The sequence below is a fragment of the Musca domestica genome, unplaced genomic scaffold (genome assembly GCF_030504385.1).
Source record: "Musca domestica strain aabys unplaced genomic scaffold, Musca_domestica.polishedcontigs.V.1.1 24, whole genome shotgun sequence".
Taxonomy (NCBI): Eukaryota; Metazoa; Arthropoda; class Insecta; order Diptera; family Muscidae; genus Musca; species Musca domestica.
Genome location: NW_026712272.1, coordinates 4,871,176 through 4,888,165, shown reverse-complemented (window position 1 = coordinate 4,888,165; position 16,990 = coordinate 4,871,176). Strand labels below are relative to the sequence as shown.

Here is a 16,990-nt window from a genome sequence, read left to right as displayed (position 1 = left end):
GTTAAAAATTTTTCAAGAGAGCTACACTGACTGTCTTCATAATTTATTATCACTTAACTCTAGGTTCTCCCAAGCAAAAATTAATATACCCTCAATTGTATAGTATAAAAACAACTATTTTCACAGGCACGTGTAGCCGACGTTTACTGTAATAAGTCTACTGAATAAATTGGCCACAAGTCGATCTTCAAATCCCTATTCAGTTTCTAGCTTGGTTGAAGGAAAATTGGAAAATCAACCCAGGACCTGCAGATTATACAAATATTATTCCATTGTGGCCCTTCCTGGCAATATATACGTGGAAAGTAGTCCGGAACTCCAAATACACTTAATATAAAGTAATGAATAGTTGAAAATATTACGAAGCAAACATTTGTTGACAGTCAGAATTGTGGGTGTTGGTGACAAAAACTATACAGGACATATTCCCGAGTAAATTGTTTGATATAATGTGGGACTTGCATTGGAAACGGGGTTTCAAAATTGTGTCCCAAACTTTACAATTTGTGTCTGGCAAACTCTAATGTTTGTTGTGCGTGTTCTCTAGTCTAGTTAAGATAAAAAGTAAGCAGAAGTAACTGTTTTTCTTTTTGCCAGCCGATAAAATGCCAGTCCAAAAAATGTGTCGCATATGTCTAGCCGAGGACAAGGGCCGTAGCGGAATGCAACCGTTGTTTGATGAGAAAAATGTCCGTTGTGCCGAAATTGTTCATCGCATTGAGGAATGTGGAGGAATAGTGGTAAGGTGGACATAAGTAACAATGTTTTCCACTTCTAAATCTTTGTAACCTTTTCTTTGCAGTTAAAACATCATGAAGAGTTTCCCAAAATGATTTGTTTCCAGTGCCTAGACTTTTTAAATACATCGTATAAATTTCGCTTGATGTGTCAGTCAAGTGAACAGGCCCTATTGGATGCAATAGTTAAGGTTCGTAAAAAAAAAAAACAACAAAAAAGTACACCTCCACAACTCAAATATGATAATTTTTCAGTCGGAGTTAAAAACAGAACCTCAAGAGTCTTCCAGTTCTAATCAAGCAAATACTTCAAAAACAAAAGCCAGCGAAGAGGAGGATGAATTATTTTTTGATATACGTTCAGAATTCATTGAAGGACAAGAGGTGGATTTTGATGATTTGCCGGACACTAAACATGACTCCTTCAGTGATGATGGTGACGACGAATTTCTGGCTATTGAAGAGGTTGATCTAGAGGAAATTGATGGCGAAGAACATTTGGATGATAGTGATTCGGATAATGATAACGATAAACTAATAGATGATGATGAATTTGTGCCCATACCAAAAAAGAAAAAAGCGAAAGTTTTAAAGCCGGAAAAGAAACCGAAAAGCAAAGAATCTACGGATAACAAAGCTTCTGGAGAGAAAGTTCGTAGAGGGCGTGGGCGTAAGAAAAATGAAGCAGAGCCGGAAACGAATATATGTGAAGTATGTGGTAATATCTATGCCAAGAGAAGTCTCTTGAACATGCATATGAGACGTCATCGGGCGGAAAAGCCGTTTGAGTGCGAGTAAGTAATGACATTATTTAACATTGTGTTTTATAATATTTATTAATTTATTTTAGAATTTGTGGCAAACAATTTACCTGCCCCTCAGAAATAAGTCGGCATATACGAATACACACAGGCGAAAAGCCCTACGTTTGTCGTTTCTGTGGAAGGACTTTTGCTGATAGAAGTACAAATATAAAACACGAAAGGTAATCACAATGTGGATTGTATATTAAAATTATATTATATAAACAATCATTATGACATATATCAAAAATATTAATTACACATTGTTCAATCCTTACAGAATCCACACAAACGAGAGGCCTTTCACCTGCCAGACATGTGGAAAATCATTCACATACTCGAACGTCTTGAAGAATCATATGCTAATACATACAGGAGAAAAGCCATTCCCGTAAGTATGAAAACCACATATACTTTAATGCATTTATTTTATATTTTCCCTATTTCCTAGTTGCAAACCGTGCAATAAGACCTTTTCACGCAAACATCAATTGGAGCAGCATTTAAGTACCATAACACATCAGCAGACCATTAAAAATCTCTTAACGCCAAAATTCCAAGATCAAGATGGTACAGAATATACATTGCAAATAACCGATAATAATGGACAAATAGTTGAACAACATCCAGTATAGGTTGTATGCATTCATGTCCCGAATGAAAAATTATAGGTTTACTTTACGTTTATTTATTAGTGTATAACAAATATCTTGATTAGACTCTTAAGTATTTTTTCAATTTTAAGATTTTTCTTTGTGTATATTCTATGGTTTTTTATACACATACAAAATAATGCAAAACTAATCGTTATAGTATATGTACGTACAACAAAACCATCTTGATTAACTGCAATAAAAAAGAAACAAAAACAATTAATGATTGATGATTTTTAATAGTTGTATAAATAGGAGTTGTAAAAATGTTTGGGATTTTGAATTGGGTGTTCTTCTAAAGGCTTTATATTGACTGCTAGCAGGCCGGAGATAACGGAGTAAAAGGTTCTGCAATCAACTTAGTCCCTGGTTAATTCTTACAATAACTGCAATAAGTTGGCGTAAGTGAATTCAAAGCCAAATTCTCTCACACGATATCGCGCAAATTTCGAGCGAAAAAAAATTTCCCAGGATATTTTTCTTTACTGCATCCAAGTAAAATATCAATAAGGCCACAGGAGTCCTATCGAAGGCGTAGACTATGTTTACTTTGTCCGCCAATTTTTGTTATACACTCCACCTCACTAGGAAAGGTATATTCACATTGTCATTCCGTTTGTAACTCCTTGAAATACTCATGTCAGACCCAACAATGTATATACAGGGTGAGATAAAAAACTGCAACAAAGTCAAACGCCACAATTTTAAATTTTTTTATCTCACCCTGTATATTCTTTATCAGCGTAAAATTCTAAGTCGATTTAAAGATGTCCGCCTGTCTGTCTGGTATAATCAAGATGCCTTTAGAACAAATTTTGCCAAAAGACAGGTTAAGTTTGTAAATGGACCATATAGGTCCACGTTTTCATATAGCCTCCATACAACGGTACCTCTTAATATTCAGTATTCTGATGATATTAGAGATATATTTTACCGGAATTATTTTAAATTTCGTATTTGAATTTCGTATAGGTACCACAACTTATGACAAAAAAAAATGGCATATGCAGATCCACGTCTTCGTATAGCCCCCATATAACGATACCTCCCGATATTCGGTATTTTGATGATTGTAGAGAGATTATTAATTGTGTCAAATTTCGTAGTTGAAGTTCGTAATGGTTACTACAATGTATGACAAAAAAGTGTCCATGAAGGTTCATTTTTACGTATAGTCCCCATATAATGGTAGCTCCCAATGTTCGGGGTTTTGATGATTTTAGCCATATTTTTTTACCAGAATTGTTTAAAATTTTGCATTTAAAGTTCGTAGTGGGAACTACAACCTATAATAAAAAATCGCGTATGCAGGTCCACGTTTTCGTATATCCCCCGTATATCGATACCTCCCTATATTCGATATTTTGATGATTTTTGGTAAATAATATACCAGAATTGTTTCAAATTTCGTAATTGAAGTTCGTAAAAGGTACCACAACCTATCACAAAAAAAATTAGTTATGAAGGAACACGTCTTCGTATAGCCCCCATATAAGGTATTTCGTTTGAGAGGTATTTTGCTACGGATTTTCTTGTTGAAATTTTTCAAGTTCCATCAAAATGGTGGAGGTTATAAAAAATTGGGGACGATCCAAATTAGCTGCTTTTTTACTTCTTTTTGCATTACCCTTTTAAAAGGAACTTAAGAGAATATCTTCCCATGATCTGAAAATTATTATTCTTTCAATATAATTGCATTAGTCAAAGTGGACAGGGTTAAGCCAATGACTACTTAACAATTCCTTGTTATTCCTACCTTATTGTTCCCACAGAATAGTAACGGGAAAATGCTGTCCTGTATGTCCAAAGAATATAGCCTGGAGGACTCTCAACAATTTTATTTACATTATAAAAAATAACACATTTTTCATATACTTTTATTTAATATTTCTTTTTTATTTGATTTTATTTCACTTTTACAGTTTTTTTTGTTTGTTTGTTTATTTAAAGCAAATATATTTTAAGTTTGATTTTTGTTGTTGTTTTTTTTTGTCGATATTTAACTATATACATATTGTTTATTGTTTTCATTTCTGTTTGTAGATTAAATTTATATTCTTTACTCTTTGTTCCAAATCGAAAATGTAGATAAAACTATTTACAAAGGGAAAGAGAAAAAGGAGAATAGGAGTTTATTTTTGAATAAAATTTGTTTTTATTATTAATAATAATATTTAAAAATAAACTAATTAATTAAACCGAAACATAATAATAATAATAATAATAATAATAATAAGGATAGAGAGAGAAGAAAACTATCACTTCAGTGTATTTGTTTTGTTATTTTTTGTTTCTTTCTTTCTTTAACAATTTCAAAATTTGTTATTTGTTAAAATTAAATTTTTTGTATTTATTGTTACACTTTTTTATTTGATAACTTTAATTAAAACATTTGTTTGTTTTTGAGAAAAAATATTTTTGTTTGATTCCATTTTGGGTGGGGTGAGATAGAGAGATATAGAGTACGTCTTCTAACTTATTAAAGCAATTTGTTGTTTCAAAATTGTGTGTGTGTGTACTATAAAATAATTACTTTCTTTTTTCGTTTTCGTTCTTCTTTTCTTCTTTCTTCCAATAAAACTAATTAAAAGTAGAAAAATTAATAGTTTTATTTTTAACTTTTAAACTAATTTTTAATTAGATTGTTGTTAGATGATCATTTATATAGAGTGTATTGGTGGTGTGTGTTTGTTTGTTTATCTTTGTATAATAGGTAGGAAGGATGTATTTTTCGTTTTTTAAAAAAATAATGAAAAATAATAATACCTTTTATAAAGGAAAACGTCCGCTTTAGTTTTAATAATGTGTGGTTTACTTAATATTCGGAAAGTTCAAATTAGAAATGTTCTGGAGGGTTACTAATAATCAGGGTAGAAGAATATAGGTAGATGCATCAACGCTTGGGAACATTTTGTATGTCAAAATTTTTGAAAAGTTTTGTCAAAAATAAGTGGATTTTTAAATGTTTTCTTATATGATGAAAGTCGGAGTTTCTTATAATATGCATTTTTCAACAATTTTCACCAATTTCAATAATTTTTCATTCAACATTTTCAATTCCAAAATCAGTTTGACAGTTCATTGTCCCAGCAGCTGCGTCGATGCGACTACCTGGATTCTTTTACCATGCTAATAATGTTAAGCCATATTCTGAATGTCTTCATGTATTGGTTTTTTTGTTTAGCTTGTAATATGAATTAGAACCTCTTTAGATAACTTTATTTTATTCGTAAAAGTGTATTTTAACTTAGCCTTCACCACATATATTTCTTTTCAAATAAATCAAATCGAATGAAGTCTTAAATTTAAGATGAAAGCAAAATGGGAATCATTATTACTTGACGAATCGAAAATTCCAATATGAGGATCTTAACACAACAAATCGAATCGAATGAAAAACTTTTACCTAAATATGAAAGCAAAAAAGGGTATATGCTCACATCATTGTCATTTAAAAAAATTTAAAATTTCATCAAAATTCTAACAAGAATCCAATATCCAGAAGAAACAATTTCAATTTATATTTAAAAAAAAATTTTAAGTCATTTATGCAATGTCTATGTGTTGGTATCAAAATTTTTTTTCCGAGATGTATGTAAGTTTCAAAAATCTCGCAATGTCAAGTTAATAAATATCAAGAAAAATTGCATTATCGATAAAAATATTGTCTTTTGCCTATTGGAGACTCTTGAAGGAGACGAATTTTACATAGGTTCCAAAAATAATTTGAAATTTTTTTATTTATAAAAATAGGTTGAAATGTTGAGTAAAATAGTGTATTTTTCCCAAAAGATTATTTTTTGGAGTCTCCTATTGGGAAAATACAATTTAGTATAATATAAATATATAAAAAAAATGAAACGATCTCCCCCCGGCTGAAATGAGACCGATTTATAATTTCCATAAATTAAAAAACCTTTGCGAAAACAAGCAAACTATTTAAAGTGTTTGCTATAGAGTCGCGTCTTTTGAGATAAGAGTTATACGAAAGCTACAAACGAGTCACAGTTGTTTTTTGGACATTGAAGACTTTAAGTAGACAAATTTTAGATTGCTTCCAGAAAAATGGAAGTAATGTTCCGTCGTACAGTAATTGCTCAGGATTTTATTTTTATAAACAAGCCTGAAAGACATTTGGTTAAGGGTTTCATAAGCGGTTCTTAAAGTTGAATTAAAGTGTAAATGGGACGATTAAATAAATAGTTATGAAACCATTTGTATCCTAACTATTAGGCCCCGAAATTCTTTAATTAAAAACAAAGAGATTAAAAAGTGGAATTTAATGCGCCCCTTTTTGGTGGTAGGTAAATTATTTTTAGTGTCTGCTATTAAGATAATACAATTTAATATAAACGGTTTGCTTAAGGATCAAATTTAGAGTGGCATAAATTAAGAATCTTTAGCGAAAATAATTCACATGATGAAAACTATTTAAAATATATGCTATACAAAAGTGTAGCGTCTTTAGAGGCCTTCTGATTGATTTGAAATTAGGTGAACGTTATTTGAAAACTGCTAACAAGTCAGGACTGTCTTTTGCATATTGGACATTTTAAGGAGATAAGTGATGTTCCATCATAAGAGATTAAAAAGTGGAATTGAATACTCCGATTTTTCTCTTTTTCGGTGGCAGGAAGACTACCTATTGTGTCTGCTATTAAAAGAATACAATTTAGTATAATCGGTCTTTAGTGTTCATAAATTGGAAAAACTTTGGCAAAAAGAATACAGATGATGAAAACTATTTAACGAATTTCCTAAAAGACTAGTGTCTTTTAAAAACCTCTAAAATCAGGAGAAAATTATTTAAAAGCTGCTAACAAGTCTAGAAGACTTTGAGGAGAGCAGCTTTAGATTGGTTCCAGAAATAATTATATGTAAGCGATGTTTCTTTCTATTGGATTCAATATCAAAGAAGACTTGAAAAGACCACCTGCCTAAATAGCTTTTAAACTTAACCGGTTGCCTTTTCAAATCATCTTTGATATAACACTTGAATCCAATCCATTTGAATTAGGTGGTATTTTTTAAAGGAAATCAAAAGGACGTGCTAAAAGAGAGATGTCTTTTTAGAAAAAACTGGGACAGGTCTTTTTGCAACAGAGTAGAGTAGTAGTAGTCCTCTGTTTTTATAGAAAACACTCTAACAGAGAAGATGGTATACGTTATTGAAGATCAGAAGACGTTCTTTAAATACTATAGAAGGCTTCTTATAAATTTTAAAAAGTCTTTCTTTTCGAAGGCAGATGTCTTTGGGTCAGTAGTTCTTCATATGGAAGTGAACATTTAGGTCTTCTTAAACAAGAATGAACAAATATATTACATTGAATAGAAGAATATGGGCCTGAGACCATTTGAATCGGTAGATGGAAGGATAACGTTAATTCTCAAAAGTGGCATGTCTTTGTAGAAACCACTGTAACAAAGAAGATGGTATGCGTTATTGAAGATCAGAAGACTTTCTTTAAAGACTCTAGAAAGGCTTCTTATAAATTTAAAAAAGTGTTTAATTTAGAAGGCAAAAGTCTTTGGGTCAGTAGTTTCTTATATAAAAAATATATATTACATTAAATTGAAAAAATGTGGGGTAGATGGAAGGTTCTGAAAGTGGCATGTCTTTTTGTAACAGAGAAGACGGTGTTCGCTTTTGAAGAGGAGAAGATTTTCATTAATAACTCTAGAAAGACTTCTTATAAAATCCAAAAAGGATTTCTTAAAATAGACAACAATTTTTCTGGTCAGTAGGTCCTTATATGAAAGAGGAGGACCATTGAATTCTTTAACAAGAATGAAAAAATATATTACATTGAATTAAAAAAAAAATTGACGCGGAGACTATTATTTGAATCGGTATATGGAAGGTTCTGAATGTGACTTTGTGCAACAGAGAAAAGGGTATTCGTTTTTGAAGAGCACAAGATTATTTTTAATAACTCTAGAAAGACTTTTAATAAAATCCAAGAAATATTTCTTAAAAAGATTTCGTCACTTCGCCGACTTCTGCTTTATGTTACGATCGGATTGAAAGATGAATCCCCTGTTCAGAGTACTTGCAAATCATTTCATAGATAGCCCTCGGAAACCTTTTGACTTGTCAAGAGTCTGAGTTCCTTGAGAATATTTCCTTTATATGCTGGTTTTTCTTTTTAAGCGGATAATTACAAAAAGCTTTTGCATTCATCCAAAAATTTGTTCTTAGGCAAAGACATTAAATTGTCTGATAAAGGCCAGAGAGAAAGGGTCTTTTTACTCATTTTGCATTGGTCGACTTCCAAAGCAACGAAATAAATACAAAAATTCTCGTAAAACGTTTAGGGTCGACATCTCGAGAACAATTACATTTTATAAAAAAATTTAGTTTGTTAAATATAACATTTACTCTCAAAAATTTTTATGTTACGATCGGATTTATCCCCAGTTTAAAGTCATCGCAAATTATTAGTCATATTTAAGATGGGTATCCATCGAAAACTTTTTTGAATTCTCAAGGTAGTGTGCTTTAGATTTCCGTAAGAATATGCCAGTTTTTTAAGCCGACCATTCCATAAAGTCCATGAATCAATCAAAAATGTTGGTCATAGTCAAAGACATTTAATTCTCTACCAAAGTAAAGAGGGTAAGCTCTTTCTCCTCTGCATAAGCCGATTTTCGAAGCAATAATATTCAGGGTCCAGATCTTGGGAAGAATTACAATTTATAACAATATTTATTTATTATATATAACATTACTTCTAAAAACATTAAAGTAGAAACTCGCCGCTATATTTTTATTTCGAAGCGAATATTTATAATTTTTTTGGGAAACGACCGAAAGAAGCCTTCTGGAGATAAGACGTTGTAGCTAATAAAACTATGACACCACAATTAAAGACATTGCAATATTTTTTTAAATATTTTAAATTGAGTTAAAGTATTTTCATGTTAACCATTTAATTTAAATTGTATTAATATGACTCTATTAAAAAAAAAAAAAAAAAAAAAACATTGCAAAGGTGGAAATCAGAGATGGGCATAATGAACTGTATTTTTAGTGCACTAATAATTTCACTATCACTGTTCATTTAGTGGTAGTGCAATTTTTAATTCCACTACCACTAAAGGGTTAGTGGTAGTGAAAAATAAATTGCACTACAACTAACCCTTTAGTGATATTTAAAAAAAATTGCACTACCACTAAATTTTAGTGGTAGTGAAATTTCAATAGCACTACCACTAAATTTAGTGGTATTTAAAAAAATCTTGCACTAAATTAGTGGTATTTCATAAAAAATAGCACTAAATTAGTGCTATTTAGAAAAAGTAATCAAATTTTATGAATATGTACTATATATTCTGGATTGTTGTTCCCTACTCACTTCAATAAACTTCATTATAGCTGGTATAATACTTATATACATAGTGTTTTTTTTGGCTTCGCTAAAATTTAGTGGTAGTGCAAATTTTATTTGAAAAATCACTAAATTTAGTGGTAGTGCTAATAAAATTTCACTACCACTAAAATTTAGTGGTAGTGCAATTTTTTTTTAAATAACACTAAAGAGTTAGTGGTAGTGCAATTTATTTTTCACTACCACTAACCCTTTAGTGGTAGTGGAATTAAAAATTGCACTACCACTAATTATTTAATTCTTAGTGCACTAAAAATTTAGTACAATATGCCCAACCCTGGTGGAAATACATTGAAGGGTTTTTTACAGGCTTAAGTCTTCGGCTGGCTTCTTTGTAAAAGCACAAAGGAAACTTAGGGTAGATCTACTAGGTAGTCGCATCACCCCAGCTAACGGCACCTTTAAATGTCAAAACAAGTTGTTGTAATGCTGAATTCGCCCTAAATAAATGCAACACAAAAACAAAAATGTTTATGTCAACTTCACTAAAAGTATTTTTTTTGATATTTCAAAATTTAAGAGCAAGTTTAGAGTGAATTACCAGTAAAAAAAAATTAAAAAGAAAATGAGAAAAATTAAAAAGTGTTCCATTTGCAATAAGAAAAACCGTGAGACACGAGAGCTATGACTCAGTTGGTCTTATCCAAACTTCTACTAGCCCCATCTCTTCCAGCTCCCTGTGGTATGTGAAAACTCTTTGTATGATTTGGGGAATTTGCATCGGCTCTGCTACCAAGAGGGCTTTTACTGGTGGCGAAATTGGTGCTATGTTCTTTCTTTAAAACCATTTAATCGTCAAAACTTGCTTCTGTTGTGCCATATGTTGGAGTCGGTGTAACCTCCGGTTACCAACATTGCCTGGAATATTGGAGGTATTTGCCGATGACGTAAAAGATATTACAGTTGTGGGGTTGTATAAACATTTCAGGGGCTAACTATCCACTTGAGGCTGTTACAATGGTCCCCGAAAGTCGTATTATTACTTTGGCTTAATTTCCACACACAACATAAAATGTAAATAAACACCTCGTTTCTGATTGGTTGAAACAAAATTGCCGCAAACTTTAAATGTCATGGCGAATGTATGTTTTTCGCCTTAGATGACAATTTTGACATTTGAGGGTACCACAAAAGTTGCTTTGTTTTAGCAATTCACCGATGCGGTTACCTATTAAATCTACCTTGTTTGTTGTTTTACCAAGAAGCCAGCCAATAACTTAAGACGAGAATACATAAAGGTGGGAATACATAAAGCGCTTATCTGGTTGGCTTAAGTCATCGGCTGGCTTCTTAGGAAATGAACAACGGAGCCCAGGGCCAAAATCGAACTAGGCCAACCTAAAACTCCTTTGTTCATCCACGAAGAAGCCAGACGATGACTTAAGCCAGCCAAATATGCGCTTTATGTATTTCCACACTAAAACGCTTTTTTGACTGGCTTATGTCAACGGCTGGCTTCTTTGTAGAGGAACAAAGGAGTTTAAGGTTGACTTAGTTCGATTTTGGCCCTACGCTCCCTTGTTATTTTCCAAAGAAGCTAGCCGATGACTTAACCAACTCAAAAAAAAAAGCGTTTTATGTATTCTCACCTTTAAGCCGACAAAAGCCTTCTATGTATTTTTGCACATAAATATATATATTTTTTTAATATTTGAAATTGACTTAAAAGTGCTTTGATGTCAAATATTAAATTGAAATTATATTGATTTCAATTGAAATTGAGGAAAATACAAATAAATTTTAACTTATGGCTCCATAATCAAAGAGATTGCAATATTTGTTAGCATTTAAAATTGAATAAACATGTTTTGTGGAGAAAATAGTTGAATATCTTCCTTTTTCATTCAATTTAATTCATTATGCTTTAATGTATGTTATATAAATGAGAGCTTGTTGTTAAGAATATTAATAAAACGATTTTTCAATTTCAAATAACAATGATTTTGGTTTGAGTAAAAAGTCTCTCTTCGAAGTAGACGATTAATTTTGAAAATAATTCAAGAAAGCGAATTATGCTCACAATTTATATTGGAAATGATTTTATGCTCTTCAGTAATATTTTTTAAACATTTAAAATTGAATAAAAGCCTCTTGATTCTTAGTCAATTTTTATGGAAAAATAGTTGAATGTCTTCCTTTTTTTATTCAAATCTACTTCATACGTTGCTCTAATGTCTGTTATATATATAAATCAAATATAGCGATTTCGATCGATTTAGGGATTCAATTAAACAATTTTTCAATGTCAAGTAACAATGTGTTGGATAGAGCAAAGAGTCTCTTCTTTGAAGTACACGATAAATTTTACAAATAATTTAATTTTTATTCGAATATATTTTCTGCCTTTCAAAACGTTGTTTCAGCATGAAAACACCCAGAAGATATGGCCGTTCGTTAAATGTCTTTCATTTCATTTCATCATTCAAATGCTTAGATAGATTTCCAATGATAAAAAATCAATCTGAAGTGATGGATGTTTTTTTGGTTTCGAAATGATTTTGAAATTATAATCAAAATGTATGTTGCATTTCAAGATTCTTTTGAATCTGAAAAACACATTTTTTTGTTTGGATTTTCTCTTTTGGTGTAGGTATATATTTTTTAACCGAAAATTTGTTTGTTTGGGGAGTGGGAGTGAGTGTGGTTGTGTTCTTTTTGTGTGTACAATTAAAACATTACTGGTTTGCAGTATTTATTCCATTTTTTTTCTTTTCATTATTATTTTTAGAACAATTATTGTGTATTGTATTTCGGTTTGTAATTTGATTTAGTTTCATTTGTTTTGTTTTTTTTTTTCTTTTTCTTCTTTTTTTTTTGGTAAACATTTAGAGAATAGCAGCACAACATTAAAGGAGTAGTTATAGTAGTAGTAGTTTGTATTTCTTCTGGTTGTTGTTGTTTTGTTATAATAGTAAATTGTTGTATTAAAGAATTGTCGTTTGTCGTTTCTGTTAATTAACACTAGTGTTGTAATTCTTATTGTGGTTGGTCAGCTTTACTATTTTAGCATTAGAATCAATCTATCGTCGTCATTGTCGGTCGTTAATAATTTATTTACTTAGTTTTTGTGTTATTTAATCAATGTCACCAAGCCATGATGTTGTAGCATTGTCCGCTGTTGTTGTTGTTGTAATATCATTAGCATAGAATAGCATTGAAATAATAAATTTCAACACTATTCGGATATTGGAAAATCCGTATCATCTTTTGGTTCCAATGATCGATATTCATCCGAATCCTCACTTGTTGTGGTACCAATCGATGTTGGTATGGAAGGTGAGCTTTTGTCAGCGACTTCATTGGATGAAGGAGTTATAAAAAGAGGAGTTGCTGCTGCTGCTGCTGTTGCGGATGATGATGCTGCTGCTGATGATGTAGATGCCACCACAATTTGTGGTGTTGCAACGTCGTCGTCGTCATCGCCATAGCCACTGTTGCTTGCATCTACATCAGCTGTCGTTGAACTTAATGCAGAGGGATTATGGGGGATGTTGCTACTAGTTGTATTCGTTTGTGTTGTTGTTGTTGTAATGTTTTCATTATTATCTTGTGTTGTTGTTGTTGTTATTGTATCGGTTAATGTTGTATTTATATCAGCAGAGGCCAACATTAAATCTAATTCCAATTTGCTGGCTGTTGCTGTTGGCTGCTCTGTTATCACAGTTGTTTGTTGATTTGTTGTTGTTGTTGTTGTGGGCGCCGCTGTTGTCGCCGACATTGTCAGTGACATAGACAAAGATGATGATGTTGCAGCGGCTGACGTAACTGCTGCGGCATTTGCCGATGTCACCATTGTTTCGGCCACCATTTCCGCAATGGCATTTTCATCCTCCTCACTAACACTGATGTAGCGGCAACGTTCACTTAACAATGACACCGGCTCATCATCCTCTTCCGTCACACTGGTAATGCTCATGGTACGCTCCTTAAAGGTTAACATTTGGGGACCCGAAACATTACCAGCTGATGAATGGTGACTGGAGCTGCTGGCTGTAGTTGTTATAACAGTTATGGGAGATGTGGCCATTGGTAATGTTGTTGCAGCTCCGCTGCCACTTGTAGTGGAATCAACAACATCCTTTGCTGCAGTTAAAGTTACACCATGCGTTGAATATGACGACGATGATGATGGTGTTGTGCCCGAACCCAATACAGCTGTCGATGATGGTGATGATGACGACGATGTGTTTGTTGCCGATGAAGAAGATGGCGCCAGTATGTTATCGCCGCCATGAGACTCACTTTGTGATATTGAACGACTAATTGATGTGGTGAATGCTGCAATTTAAATGAGAAATGATTTGATTTAGATATGAATTACTGAAGGTAAGTAAGTAGAAAGGCTTTGGGGCCTATTTGAAAGATCGAAAAGTTCTGGGAAAATATTGAAGATCATCAGAGAGAGTATGTTTTCGGAATGATGAAGTCTCTTAAAACTTTTTCTAGAGAAGTCTCTTTTGAAAACTTTAAATGAAGATTCTAAGGAGATAGTAGGGATGTGCTCTAAAAAGCCTTTGTGATTTCTTTAGATTTTTTTGGTTTGGGGTCCATAAAATGTCTGCTAAATACACAATACACCTTAGCAGTATCCCAAAAATTGAAGAACAAAGTAACGTCTCCCACTGATAAAATGCACTTAGGGTTTTATTTAGTATGCCTTCGGAATGACGAAGTCTCTTAGAACGTCTTCTAGAGAAGGCTCTTTTGGGAACTTTAAGTGAAGGTTTTAAGGAGATCGTAGGGATGTGCTGTAAAAAGGCTTTGTGATTCCTAAGATTTTTTTTAGATTGAGGTCCATAAAATGTCTGCTAAATACAAAAACACCTGAGAAATACCCTAAAAATTTAAAAACAAAACGGCATCTTCCACAGATAAAATATTCTGAAGTTATTCTTCTTTTTTGGTTTTTGTAAGCACTACTGGTGATAAAGAACCCCGCGAAATTCTGAGGAGATTTTCTTTATGTGGGAAAAAAATGTTTAATTTTTCCAATATAGGTAGAAAACTGTAGCTGGGATTTTTCTTGAAAAATTCCATGCGAATATAGAAAAACGTTCAAATGAGAAGGGACAGAAAGAGCCACTTGGCATTTTCACTTGATTTTATTAAATCATTTTTAGGGTCTGCTAAAGATAGAGATATCAATTTTCAAAGTGGACGACCATTCGACATTCTCTCAAAATAGAAAACTGTTAGTTTTTTTGTAAAAGAAAGAGGATTGCTTCTATATAGGGAATAATAAAAAAACCTTCAAAGAGTTTTACTGGATTTTATGAAGACATATTTAGGATCTGCAGCAGACAGGGATTTCCAAAATAGTAGTTAATTTAAGGATCTTTTGGTGTTAGCATTCCATGATCTCATGGAGCTCTTCTATATTGTGAAGATCTATGGATGACCTTCAATAGGATTCCGATAGTTTTAAAACCTGCGAAGGGGAGCGGTTTGTAGTTCTTCTTAGCTAAGATTAACTATTGAGTGTCTTCTGTGTGTGACCCATAAAATCTTTCGGATATTATCTATACCTTGATTTCTTGGAGATATTAACATTAATATTAAAAGATATATGAACATTTCAAATTTCAAATTGGACATCACTTGTCCAAGACAGTAAGTTCCAAAAAGATCTTGTGTGGTTAGCATTCTATGCTAAGAGGACCTTTTTCTGTATTGTGAAGATCTTCTGTACTGTGGTCTTCAATAGGATTCTGGTAGTTTAAAAACCTAAACAGAAATACGTTCTGTAGTTCGTCTAAGCTTAGATAGACTATTGGGTGTCTTCCGCGATTAAATGGACTTCCGAATAGCATCTATGCTATGATCTCTTCGATATTTTTTTAATATTTAAATGTTCATATTGGATGTCATTTCCATATTTGTTATAAGCATTCGTTTCTAAGAGGAACTCTTGGAGCCTCTTGTGTATTGTGAAGATCTTCTGTCTTTTAAAAGCTATGTAGAAATAGATTCTGAATTTCGTTTAAGCTTAGATTAACTATTGGTAGCCTTCTACGCTTACATGGACTTTTGAATATCATCTTGTATATCTCTTTTAATATTTAAATGTCCAAATTGGACGTCATTCCCATATGTGTTGTAAGCATTCTATTCTAAGACGACCTCTTGGAGACCTTCTCTATTGTGGTCTTCAATAGGTTTCTGGTAGTTTTAAAAGCTATGCAGAAATAGGTTCTAAATTTCATCTTAGCTGAGATTAATTATTGGTAGCCTTCTACGCCATTTGAATATCATCCATGCTATGATTTCTTGTATATCTCTTTTAATATTTAAATGTTCAAATTGGACGTCATTCCTATATGAAACATAATGGGTTTTAAAGAGGTCTTGTGTGGTTAGCCTTCTTTTCTAAGAGGTTCTTTTGGAACCCTTCCGTATTGTGAGAATCTATGAGTGATCTTCAATGGGATTTTGATAATTGTAAAAGCTGAAGTATTACGGTCTGTAGATTGTCAAAGCTAAGATTAACTATTGGGTGTCTTCTGCGCTTACAAGACAATTCGAATACTATATATCCTATGATCTCTTGAATATCTCTATAAATATTTATATTTAAATTGAACGTCATTCGTCTTCCATGCTAAGAGGAACTCTTGGAGCTCTTTTCTATTTAAAGATCTTTAAGTGGTTTTAAGATATGAGAAAAAATACGGTCTGAAGTACGTCTAAGATTAGATTAAATATTGGCTGTCTTCTGTGTCGCTAATTAGATCTTTCGGATATCTTCTATGCTATGATCTCTTGGCTTTAAAGGCCTTCCAGTGATTTTCAATAATCAGTCAACATTCTTGGAAGCACAGCCCCTTGAAATACCCTTGCAGAGTTTGAAAGTCCTCCAATCCTTTAAAATTCAACCCCTTCGGTTCGAAACCCAATTGCACATGTTCCACACTTACATTCTAAACGTTCACGTCTAACCGACTGCCTGAATAGCAATGGTACCAATTTAATACGATAAAATTTAGAGCCTCTATTGACACGATAACGGTTTTCATCCTGCAAGAAAGAGAAAAGAAATAGATAATCAAACAATGGTTAAAAAAAAAAACACAATTCCCAATTTACCTTTCGAGCCTGACAATACTCCTTTTCTACCACACGACCAATGGCATAGTAAGGCATTGGTATGCTGGTATCATCGCCCGGTTGGGGTAAACGTAAATTCAGTGCAGCCAAACTGTCACCATGAACAAAATATAAACTGGGGGAATCTTGTACAACCATAAATTGGCCGTGACGCATGCTCCAGACGACAAAGACCAAATCACCTTTGGTGCACGACTCCAATATGATGGATTTCTGACTAGAACCACTGGATTTGGAACGTGGCAAGGTAGATTGTTCATAAGTGGAGCTGGAAGGCAAATGTAAATGGAGTAATAACCTCTTTT

The 16,990-nt window shown here is 32.5% G+C and overlaps 2 protein-coding genes across 2 annotated transcripts in view; one reads left to right on the top strand and one right to left on the bottom strand.

Moving 5' to 3' along the window:
• Positions 1-178: 178 nt before the first annotated feature.
• LOC101895318 (transcription factor Ouib) lies at positions 179-2,416 on the top strand. Its single transcript, XM_005184779.4, has 7 exons — positions 179-338; positions 598-740; positions 803-928; positions 993-1,531; positions 1,588-1,722; positions 1,821-1,931; positions 1,992-2,416. The coding sequence occupies exons 2-7, from the start codon at positions 606-608 to the stop codon at positions 2,173-2,175; spliced, it is 1,230 nt and encodes a 409-aa protein (XP_005184836.1). The 5' UTR covers positions 179-338; positions 598-605; the 3' UTR covers positions 2,176-2,416.
• A 9,847-nt stretch (positions 2,417-12,263) lies between these two features.
• Positions 12,264-16,990, bottom strand: part of LOC101895146 (RB1-inducible coiled-coil protein 1) — a 31,978-nt gene continuing 27,251 nt past the window's right edge. The window contains exons 4-6 of the mRNA XM_005184778.4: positions 16,665-16,953; positions 16,496-16,595; positions 12,264-13,859 (exon numbers count right to left, since the gene is read on the bottom strand). Of these exons, the coding sequence (XP_005184835.1) occupies positions 12,757-13,859; positions 16,496-16,595; positions 16,665-16,953 (1,492 nt within the window). The 3' untranslated portion in view covers positions 12,264-12,756. The remainder of the gene's footprint in view (positions 13,860-16,495; positions 16,596-16,664; positions 16,954-16,990) is intronic.

What these genes read in the sequence shown, in the direction of transcription:
- LOC101895318 (XM_005184779.4), top strand. Translation starts at nt 606, where the DNA reads ATGCCAGTCCAAAAAATGTGTCGCATATGTCTAGCCGAGGACAAGGGC. An exon ending in GAAAAGCCGTTTGAGTGCGA is followed by an intron (nt 1,532 to 1,587) that starts GTAAGTAATGAC and finishes AATTTATTTTAG; the next exon opens with AATTTGTGGCAAACAATTTA. An exon ending in ACAGGAGAAAAGCCATTCCC is followed by an intron (nt 1,932 to 1,991) that starts GTAAGTATGAAA and finishes CCTATTTCCTAG; the next exon opens with TTGCAAACCGTGCAATAAGA.